The sequence below is a fragment of the Polyodon spathula genome, chromosome 7 (genome assembly GCF_017654505.1).
Source record: "Polyodon spathula isolate WHYD16114869_AA chromosome 7, ASM1765450v1, whole genome shotgun sequence".
Lineage (NCBI taxonomy): Eukaryota > Metazoa > Chordata > Actinopteri > Acipenseriformes > Polyodontidae > Polyodon > Polyodon spathula.
This window is the reverse complement of record NC_054540.1, coordinates 10,266,532-10,277,945: the sequence shown is the minus strand read 5'-3', so window position 1 is coordinate 10,277,945 and position 11,414 is coordinate 10,266,532. Positions and strand designations below refer to the sequence as shown.

General features: G+C 35.7%; 1 protein-coding gene across 24 annotated transcripts in view; it reads left to right on the top strand.

Annotated features, from left to right (window-relative positions):
• Positions 1-11,414, top strand: part of LOC121318134 (neuronal cell adhesion molecule-like) — a 97,528-nt gene that overhangs the window by 77,331 nt on the left and 8,783 nt on the right. For 11 of the 24 annotated variants that reach the window (XM_041254474.1, XM_041254470.1, XM_041254472.1 and 8 more), the window contains 14 exons: positions 226-337; positions 737-903; positions 1,065-1,212; positions 2,214-2,338; positions 3,649-3,678; positions 5,166-5,267; positions 5,688-5,885; positions 6,013-6,083; positions 6,612-6,837; positions 7,306-7,421; positions 7,539-7,743; positions 8,373-8,495; positions 8,894-9,070; positions 9,924-9,959. In XM_041254474.1, the coding sequence (XP_041110408.1) occupies positions 226-337; positions 737-903; positions 1,065-1,212; positions 2,214-2,338; positions 3,649-3,678; positions 5,166-5,267; positions 5,688-5,885; positions 6,013-6,083; positions 6,612-6,837; positions 7,306-7,421; positions 7,539-7,743; positions 8,373-8,495; positions 8,894-9,070; positions 9,924-9,959 (1,836 nt within the window). The remainder of the gene's footprint in view (positions 1-225; positions 338-736; positions 904-1,064; positions 1,213-2,213; positions 2,339-3,648; positions 3,679-5,165; positions 5,268-5,687; positions 5,886-6,012; positions 6,084-6,611; positions 6,838-7,305; positions 7,422-7,538; positions 7,744-8,372; positions 8,496-8,893; positions 9,071-9,923; positions 9,960-11,414) is intronic. The other 13 variants (XM_041254477.1, XM_041254478.1, XM_041254492.1 and 10 more) reach the window with 3 other exon arrangements.

Below are 11,414 nucleotides of genomic sequence, written 5' to 3'. Positions count from 1 at the left end.
CTAAATTTAATATTAATTTTATAATCCAAAAATTTTATAATAAAAAAAACAATAATAAACAGTCTGGGGAAAATACAGAGACAGCGGTGAATGTTTTATACCCTTAATGTAATGATATTTACGTTTTCTGAGTATGATCATTGGAGAGCGCACATTGTTGTGATATGCCATTCAATTTAAATCACAAATTCTAACTTTTTATATATGTATATATGTATATCTCAGCTGAACCACCAAGAATCCTGACTCCAGCTAACCAGATGTATCAGGTCATTACCAACAATCGTGCTTTACTAGACTGTGCATTCTTTGGTGCTCCGATACCTAAAATTAATTGGTAAGATGCCTTTTGAATCCACATTTTAGATTTCAAAGTATTGCATTAGAATAACAGAACTCCCAATACTAGATTTACAAGGGTCCAATGAGCAGTGCTTTAAAGAAGCATTAATGATCATTGAGATTGTTTGTTATAAGCTGCTGAAACTTCTTTTGCATCATGTTTGACATATGATTATGTTTTGGAGCATATTCCCAGGTGCTCTGTCTTGTCTTCTGAACTTACTGGCCCTTTTGCTTTTTTTTTTTTTTTTTTTTTTAATATACTGAAAAATACAGTAACTCAAACATAATTGGTACCCGTCTACTTTTACTAAAGAATCAACCGATCAACAAAGACTGGGGGAATAACCAAAACATTTTGTTGATAAGTAAACACTGATTTTTCCAATGCAAGGTTCAAAGATGATCAAACGAGTATCCTGGATGGAGACCCGTACGTTATACATGATAATGGCACACTGGAAATCCATGTGGCACAGAAAGACAATAACGGGAAATATACCTGTATAGCAATGAATGACTTGGGAAAAGCAGAGAACCGTGTCCAACTGGAAGTCAAAGGTAAGTCATTCCAGATTGTTTTTATATATTTTAATGAACTATGTACAGTAAAGATTCAACCCCAGCACTGATAAAGGACTTTGTTTTAATCAATGAGGGGTCTGAATCAATTATGTTGAAGTTCTGGAGAAATATTTCTTAACAACTCTCTTATGTTGCAGACCCAACAAGGATAATAAAACAGCCTGAATACAGGGTTGTACAAGTTGCTGGAAAAGTTATTTTTGAGTGCAAGGTTAAACATGATCCAACCTTCACACCTACAATTATGTGGCTGAAGAACAATGAAGAATTACCAGACGATGAGAGGTATGTTCTGGTTAGCTCATCATGCTTTGGCGACCCCTGCTGGTCAGTTACCCAAACTATCCTGGCATTCCAGGCCTTCAGGGTTCAGTAACATCATGAGGTTTTGCAGGTAAAAATAGGCAACTAGCTTAACAGTGGGACCTGAGGTGTGTGTGTGTGTGTATATATACAGTAGTCTTGCATATAGGAACACCTCCTAAGAGAACATTTCGCCTAAGGGAACACCCTTGTGGTGTTACAGATTTTTCCCATTGTATTGGCTCTAGCTAAAGGAACAGGGACATTGCTTAGAAGAACACCACCTTGGCACCGCTAGCGATTCTTCACAATAGATACAATACTGTTTTGTAAAAAAGCGACTTGGCATTGTGAGAGCGTCTTGAGGGACACTGATTGGTTTATTAAATTAATTATTTTGTATTCTGATTTCCACCTCATCGTCAAAATGCGTCGCTGTTTCTCTTGCTACACAAAGTTGGAAATTGTCAGAGCTCTTGAAAAAAACTGAATCAGACACAAGTCGCAGAGAAATTTGTTGTTTCCCATTATAGTAAGTTGCTTCACCAGTCTGTTAAATAATGTGCATGTCTTATATATTGCTGCTGCATCTTGTAAATGGTGTAGGGTTGTTGTATTAATTTAACAGTTTATTAACGTTAAGGTAACCCTAAGCAATGGCCATTATTTTGCCACTGCCATTGTGATAGCCCAAAACACATCAGCCAGCTAATTTCATACTAACTATAGCTCTATTCAGTTGTGTGTGTTTTTGTGTGAAACACATTGGCACATAATTATTTGTCTTTCAAACTCTGTATGTTTAGATTGAGTGTAACTAAAAGTTCTGTGAATAGAGTTGATCACAGTGATGTGATGTTGCTTTCAGAAATACAATAGAATTTAGATGGGTACAGTCTCTGGAGAGCACTGTGCAGCTTTAAAGTACCATGGAAATGGAAGCATTATGTTGACAAATCAGTAGTTTTTTATTTTTGTTTAAGATTTATAGTTGGTGAAGACAGTCTGACTATTGGTGAGGTTGCTGAAATCGACGAAGGCACATACACATGTATAGCAAACACCTCACTGGACAAGGACTCTGCCAGTGCGGAGCTGACTGTTGTTGGTAAGACCATTTTATTTGTCTTTATTTTTCTTTTTCTTTAACTGTTTTGTCTAAGAAATAATGTTTTGAAAAACTACAGCTATATTGCCATCATTAATAATAATAATAATAATAATAATAATAATAATAAACCACTGGGTTATTTATATGATCTTAACAGTGGAAGATTTCAGCTCCAGCTCCCAGCAGGGGGTTTATTAAAATGAATGCAATAAAATAGTGTGGGGTGAAAAAGGGCAATTAGGGATAATCAAACCCATTAAAAAGATTCCTTTCAGTGGTCTAAGTGATTGCTATTATTTATTTTATTTTTTTTTACCTTTACTGATTTTACTCTTGTCTTTTATTCTTCACATACTGGTATGGAATGTATTTATTAATGTAATTTGACTTTTAAACATACTAATGAAGTACTCGTATTGGTGTTCCTTGTTTAATATCTATTTGAGCCTTTAGCTGACGTGGTGGTTTACATGTGTGTGAATGTCGTGGGTGTACAATGTTTGTACTTTGTTTTTTAATGTGAGGAATGCACGGTAAACCAATAGCAAGTTTCTGTCTGAGCATATTTCACTTTCAGTTAACTTGGTTATCAGTATCAATTTAGTGAAAAACTAAATGCATTTCTAAAAATATATAATTTTCTACAAATATTTATATTGAATCCTGATCTGTGCTGATTAGTTTGTATTTATTGTTCTAGTATAAATGTAATGTAATATACATAATGTTAACATACAAACTAATTGTAGTGCATATCAATTTTGGTAATAATTATAAAAAAAATTATATTGTGAAAACTTTTGTGGGGAATTCTTCCAGTTAATAAACACAAATTTCCTTCCTTCAAAGACAAGTGCATTCAGTGACTTTATCTCTCAACATTGCCTTTAATATCACTAACAGTATTGCAGTATTCATACATATGTTTAAAATCTTGGAGAAACATTTTCTGGCTGGTTTTGCACACTCTAATTGGAACTAATATTGCCAGTTGGTCTGTAAAAGTAAAAAAAAAAAAGTCTTTTATTTACTTTTCCCAATTATTACACATAGGATTTCTATCTGTTGAATCCATCAGTGCAGCTGTTGTACAGCACATGGCATCTTGTTTTCCAACGTATAGATTTTAATGTGAGACTTACAACCTGAAGTTTGAATGTCAAAGTATTAAAAGATGTGTTAATTCCTAAATGTGGGGCTTATCAAGCATCAATAGTTTCAGAGTACTGTATGAACCATAATGTATTATTGTGCTTGTATTACAAACTACTAACACCAACTTAAACCCTACACTGCTGTCCTTTCAGCTGCTACCCCAACTCCAGCTATCATTTACGGTAAACCAACAGCAAGTGTCTGTCTGAGCATATTTTACTTTCAGTTAACTTGGGACATTTTTATTTTTTTTTTTTTTTTTTTTTTTTTTTTTTTGTTTTCAAGCATGGTGTTGTTATCGGGGGAATGTTTATTTCATCCAGTGTGGCACATGGCTTCATCAGCACAGTGAAACACTGTGGAAGACAATGATTCCATTCATGACATATCATGTAGTTATTCATGAAGATTATGTATTGTGCACATCAGTTTTGAGCCATTGCTTCCACTGTTTTCTGTATGTCATTTGTCATGGAAATTCTAATAAAGGAAGAGAGACTGTGAGTTCCAAACACACAGGCCTTTATTTATTAAGTTTGCAAACTGTGAACACTCTTAGCACACAGGGTGCTAGATAATCATCGAGTAGCGTTCCAACATACAGAGTTGGATCAGTTTCTTATATACCTTAAAACTATCAGTAAGGCAGAAGGCTAGCCAATGATGATTCAGATATTAGCATATAAGGGAAACAATTTATCCCTATGCATACGTGGTATATAGTTAAGCAAGCAAATAACAGAATGGCTGTTTTGTGTGTATAGCAAAAAAAGAAAGACAAGTCTGGCTCATCTTATCTATTGTCTCACAGCTGCAGCTGCAATGTAGGCAAAACTTTATCTTAAGCAAAGCGTACAAGGTTATGGGAGCAAGATTACAGTACTCTTCCATGGCAGGCAAAACTTTATCTTAAGCAAAGCATACAAGGTTATGCGAGCAAGATGCCAGTACTTTTCCACGCTGAGCAAATCCAATTTTTCTATATTTCTCTTACACATTCATATTGCTTTTTAAAAATGTTTTATTGTTCTGTGTTTTGCACATATGATGAAGATCTTCAAATGAAGCTTAACTGCATTTATTGTCATCTGTAACAAAAGTATCCAGCATAGTATTGTTGTCACCTATGCATTGTTTTGATATTATTTTAGTGGAATGAGCAGGTCTTCATCACATCTCGGTATTTTCCAGAAATGGATTGCTGCCATATTAAAAACACAGGTTATTTGTGATGTAGAAACAGTTAACATCACTTTGTAGTTTTATAACTCCCTTGAATTGGGTTTTGCATACCTGCTTTTGAAATATTAAAGACATAACCAAAGGAGTTTAAAAAATATCACTGTGATGGTTTAGATTTTTTTCAAAACATGCATGTTTCGATTTTGTTTTGGCTTTAATCAATGTCATTTGTTTTTTCATTCATGGTTGCTTTTTTTTAAATGGACCAGCTACACTAAGCCTTTAAATTTGTAGAGCTATTTCTCAGAGTGGCTATTGTATTGACTGAATAATAGATCACTATCTCTGTGTTTAATTATTGTAGATCAATTGGTAACATGCTTGTAGCTGGTCAAATTCAATACACACACACACACACACACACACACATACACACACACATACACAAACTTTGGATCAGGACGACATTTTTGTTCTTGGTTTTCAGATCGAACTGATCCGTCCACTGATTTAGAGCTGACAGATGAAAGTGAAAGAAGCATTCATCTCACATGGACTCCAGGGTTTGACCACAACAGTGTCATTGAAAGTAGGCTTACTTCTTTATTTACATTTTGACTGCTAAGATAAACATGGCACTTTTACATTGTTGTATTTAAGTCTTTGTTAAAGCGTTTCACAAAACCCAGCATAAAAGTGTTAACATCATTTAAGAGAAAAACACTCTGGTGTATCTAGCATATGAATTGAAGAAACCAGGGAGTTTGTGTGTGTTGACAGTTTTAGAAACAGTGCTGTCAGATCCTGAAAATGAGCCAGATAAAAGCAGGATATGAAACCAAAGGGTTTTTAAATAAGAATATAAACTGCAACAGATATCAATACCGCCACCCTAAAATGTGTTAAGCTGGTTAGTTTTTTTTTTTCTAGATAAGCTTGGATGTCCGACAGAAACTACGCAGTTGACAGTTGATAGAAATGCAAATGCCTATTTATTGTGATTTTGTAGAGTACATAGTTGAGTATGAAGATGGACTTCATGAACCGGGAGTTTGGCACTATCTGACCGAGGTCCCTGGAACAAAGAGCAGTGCACATCTAGAACTATCTCCACATGTACTCTACTCATTCCGTGTGATTTCCGTCAATGAAGTGGGAAGAAGCCAACCCAGCTATCCATCACGACAGTATCAAACAGCACCGGCCGGTACGGAAGAACTCATTCTGTTTATAATCAGGAAATCCTATGAAATCCCAAAATAGATTCTGTTAAACATTAATGATTTCAAAGAGGATCATGATCCTTTAATTAATATGTATATTTATACTCACAGCACCAGATGAAAACCCATCAAAGGTAGAAGGTGCAGGAAATGAACCTGACAATTTGGTGATAACATGGCAGGTAGGAAAATGTCATCTTTTCAGAAATATTCAGAACAGAAATATTAAGATGTACTCTTGACCCTAAAGAGTTACAATTACATGTTAGCTTTTATTTGATCTGGACAAATCAGGGACTATTTTTAATTCCTTTTACGTGTCAAACAATTCCATCTCGTGTACATTACATGTCATAACCTGGTAATCCGGCATTGTTTTATTTGTGCTTTTTCGTTTTGACAGAAAATTAATGAATGAATTTTCTCTTACTAACTTTATGATGCTCAATACATGACCCAGAAACAGTCAGTAATTATAATAATAATAATAATAATAATATAATAATAATAATAATAATAATAATAATAATAATAAAACATTCTTACAGCAAACATTCAAAACTTGAAATATCTCTGTGCTTCATCAATAGACTACTGCTGAATTTCAAAATATAAAAATCATTATAGTAGGTAATTTGCAAAGCCAATGTTTTATTCCAGTTGAGAGTGGTAGCAAGTTCACAGGGCTCACATATTGTCTTTTAATGCAGACTCTAACAGGTATACAGTCAAATGGACCAGGACTCCAGTACAAAGTTCATTGGAGACAAAAAGATGTGGATGATGACTGGACATCTGTGACGGTTGCAAATGTTTCTAAGTACATTGTTTCGGGTACACAGACCTTCGTCCCATACGAGATCAAAGTACAAGCTTTAAATGACCTTGGGATTGCTCCTGAGCCTTCTGTTGTTGTTGGATATTCAGGAGAAGACTGTGAGTATTGTTTAAGTAACTTCAACAAAGAACCATATTTGTTCACTTTAAGCACAGATTAATTTAAGCTGTGAAAGGCCCCTTTTGCCCATACACCAACTAGTTGATGTCCAGTGTTACTGCATATCCACTCCATGTTTCATACACAGTAATACAATTTTAGGTTTCAAGCAACTTAGATAAAAGCAAGATAAAAAGATGTAATATTGCAAAAGTCAATACTATTTAGAGTACAAATACTGCATATGGTGTCTGGTTGTATTTCCCTGTGTAGCAGGAAGATTGTTTAAAGCTTTTGACCCAGATACGCTTTGATCTTCAGAGGTGATTAGCCCTTAGCAAGGAATAAAACAATTCTTACTGCACGGTTATTTAATCTTGTTCAGCCAATCACGGGGTTTAAGTAGCCCAAGCCATTTTATAACACTCTTTAACATTTATTAAATCATTATTTTATTCTTTTACCAGTACCAATGGCGGCCCCTGGAAATGTGCGAGTTCGTGTAGAGAACAGCACCCTGGCAGAAGTCCATTGGGAACCAGTTTCTCCGAAAAGTGTTAGAGGGCACCTGAAAGGATACAAAGTAAGCGCAAAAAGTGTGTTTAAACTGTCAGTTTAGAGAAACACATGCATTAACCTGAAATATTTACCCTCCACAAAAAAAAAAAAAAAAAGTACTTTGTTTTTGGCACGGTTGTAGATTTACTACTGGAAGGAGGGAAGTGTATTTAAACGTAGTCGACGTCATGTAGAGAAAAAGATCTTGACATTCAGTGGAGACAAGACTCACGGGAAGTTACCAGGACTGGAACCTTTCAGCCTCTACAAACTCAACGTGCGGGTGTTTAATGGGAAAGGAGAAGGCCCTCCTAGCCCCGATGAACAATTTGAAACTCCTGAAGGCGGTATGGCAACAAACCTTCCTTTTTTTTAAATTGCATTATTTCATGTAAATTTTGTTGCTTGTGAAAAGTGCTGAAATGACACCATTTTAAAATCTAACCTAGGATGGACCGCTCTCAAACTCTGTGCTGTGTACTTCTTGATTTTTATATCAACTACAACAATATTCACCAGCCTATACATTTGCACATTGTACATTGCTTTGGTTCTGTATAGAAATACAGTAGGAATACCATTCACACAAGAGCTGATACACAAAATGCTCCATCAGATACTGTGTTAAACCGTTTCATTGTGAGAATAAAACCTTTGTAAATTAAGAGTAGTAAGTCTTTCCCACAAATCTGAGTGTGTGTTCATGTATCTGGAATACAGTGAACCATGTACTGTAGTGCAAAGCTTAGAAATTCAGGCAAACTTCTTTGGATGTTAAATTCATGCTCACAAGTTATTTCTTACTACAGTGCTTTCTAATAGCATTCATGAAAACAAAATGTTTAAACTTAGCACAAAAGTTCAGTTTCTCTCAGCTTCCTTAGCGAATCTAGAGTAGTGTACAGTTTCACTGACAATGTTCTCCTGCTCACTCAGATATTGTGCTTTTGTTTCATTACTATTGTTTGTAATCCAGTACCCAATGCTCCTGCGTTTTTGAAGATTTTGAACCCAATGCTTGATTCTTTAACCCTGGAGTGGGGTGCTCCTTCTCATCGCAATGGTCTTCTGACTGGCTACACACTGAAGTACCAACCAAGTGAGTGCATAATGACTAATACACATGTAGGGTCAATGTTAACTAAACTCTATGGATTCTGTACTAGAGCCAATAATAATAATAATAATAACTAAATACTGGAACAACAAAACCCATAAACACTCTGATTGCAAACACCAAAATTGTAGAAACAAAAATTGTAAATGATATTTTAAGCTACAGAAGCCTACTTACTCTTAAAATACCATTGTATTTTGTTAAAGTGAAGTTTTAGTATTTAAAAAAAAAAAAAAAAAAAAAAAAAAACATTGTACACATGCTTTAAATGCCACATTTTAATGTACGTTTTAAAATAATTTGTAAAATTAAAATATATGTGGTCTTGTATATTTAAAATGCATTGCGTGGGTTAACATTTCTCCTTCTTGCTTTTAAAGTCAACAACACCCATGAACTGGGCCCTCTGGTGAAGATTATAATCCCTGCCAATGAAACTAACTGGACATTGAAAAACCTAAACTATAGCACGCGCTATAAATTTTATTTAAACGCCCAAACATCAAAGGGACCTGGAAACATAATAACAGAAGAAGCTGTAACAATTATGGATGAAGGTAATGTATAATATATGAAATGATGGGGGTTTTCATTTTTAATAATACTTTTTAAAACATTTGAAAAGATTTTAGTGGCCTAAGCCAGGTGTTTTTACTTTTTCAAGTGGGTTAACAGTAGGCTTTTTTCATTGTTTTATAGTGTGGTGTTAAGATACATTACAGTTGCTTTCATGAGCATTAACCAACATGTTCACTGTCCTCAACAGCTCTTGAAAGCTTCCCTACTGACCTATAGTAGTTTTTATTAGAAACGAAAAGGTTGAGAAAAGGTTGAAAACAGAGCCTTATCGGTCTCTGTATGTGAGTGATGTATGTGCTGCTGGATGTTTTTGTGTTTTCCTGCTAATAACTTTTCATTGTGTTTGTTTCTAACCTGTATGGTGTTGTGTATCACTTCCTTGTCCTATGAAACAGGAAGTATTTAACAACGTTGGTGTTTTTTGTTTTTACACACTGTAGAGATTCTAAACAATTTTGGCAATCGACAAGCTTAACATAGCTGTCCACAGAATGTCTCTACAAGGCAGTAGTTGAAGTTCCTTGTCTACAGTAGTTCTTTATTTCTTTATGTTGCCTCCATCGTTCGTCACCTGAAAATTTCCAAACAGTTTCACACAATAATTACATATGTATTGTGCATATCAGACTATGGCCCAGAAACTCTACTGAATTGTCTCATACACATATTTTTGTTTTGCCATTGAAAATCATTCAGTAAAGGCTGTCCTCTGCATATCAGTGCAATAACCAATATGTTATATAGTTTGTCTATGTTACGTGGTTACTAGTGTGAGTCATGTGTTCTGTGCCTAATTACAGTTCCTTTTTTATTATTGTTCTTTTGTTTAAGCTCGTATTAATCAACCTGCTGAAGATGCAGACAAAGGTAAAAAAAGATCTGCATTTTGGTTTTTGCAGTGTTCAAAACTAAGTGCAACTATACAGCACGACAGGATGGTGTACTTGATAAACGACTAAATCTAAGAGCATGTTGTTAAAGGACTATTCTCTGAATTTGCATGATATTTATTTTCTTTACTATTTATCCCCTGTGTGGAAGGGGTGTGGGTAATTCACTGACTAGGAGACAGATAGGTGTACTTGAAAACACCACACAGGTGCCCAGTTTTATTTGCAAACAGTTCTTGCTTTTTCCGGCAGAGGGCACTGTTGACCGTGGGCTGCCTATCAACGATGATAGACAGCACCATGGAAATACCACAGCTGGTACGTGAACAGCAAGTGCACTCGCAGGTGCTCAAAGAAATAATAATGAAAACAGAAGGCGAAAAGAACAATGGAAAATAAAACAGTAATAAAACTACAGATAAAAGGTGCTGCACTCGGCAGCGTTATCCCGGTCGCCGCTACCCGTACGACCCTGGTCACCGTCCTACTCTGTAGGCTAACTAGCCTGTTTTTTCACAATAAGCCAGGGTCTGCCCAAGGGTTCCCCGCTCTCTCTATCTCGCTATGAAACTCTTTGTTTCGCCTGATTCCCAGTCCTGGATCAGAGCTTCCGCACTCTCGTTGCGTCTAAGTGGGCAGACCTGAGGAAACAACAGCGCGTTAATTTATAGGGCTAACAATCTCCCAAGATGCGCCTCTCAGCCATTCAGAGAGGGGGAAAGTCCACACACCTACTTTCCCACCTCCCCGTGTCACTGCCATGACCCACAGGCGACTGCCGCCCTCTTCCTGCAGCCCGTGAACACGCCAGCAGAGTCAGCACAGATCTCTCCCTGTTACACCCTGATATGTGTTTTTATTCACCATTTATCAGGGTAAATTATTTATTAATAACTCCCAAGCAGTCTGAGCAAGGTAGAGTATATGAAATGAGGTATAGAAATGACCACTGTAGTTTCACTAGGGTTTGCACCAGTAATCTCACCCACACACCCTCCTAGTGGTCATTTTTATACTGGTCTCATCACCTGCTCTGTTTACAGACAGACACAAAGGTAAAATATGCTTCTTTAAAATGACCTGAAGTGCTTAACAGTAATACATCATTGTTACATATGTAGGACCCTGCTTGACAAAACTTGAAGGACTGCTTTCAGGAATATATTTTGTTGTTTTTTGATTAAAAAAACTGTTTGAGAGAAGCTTCTTTTCAGTTTTTGCAGCACTTTTTAACCCAAGAAAATGTGTGATAACAAGCTTTAAAAAACAAACAAAAAAAAACCTTAAAACATATGTTTGAATGGAGCCCGTAATAGGATAATAAACAGGTGAAAAATGAAATATTATGCAGATTCAGAGGGACTGTATACCTTTAAAGTCTACAACACAGAATACTGCTAATGAAACTGACTATTTTATCTTTAAATAAGAC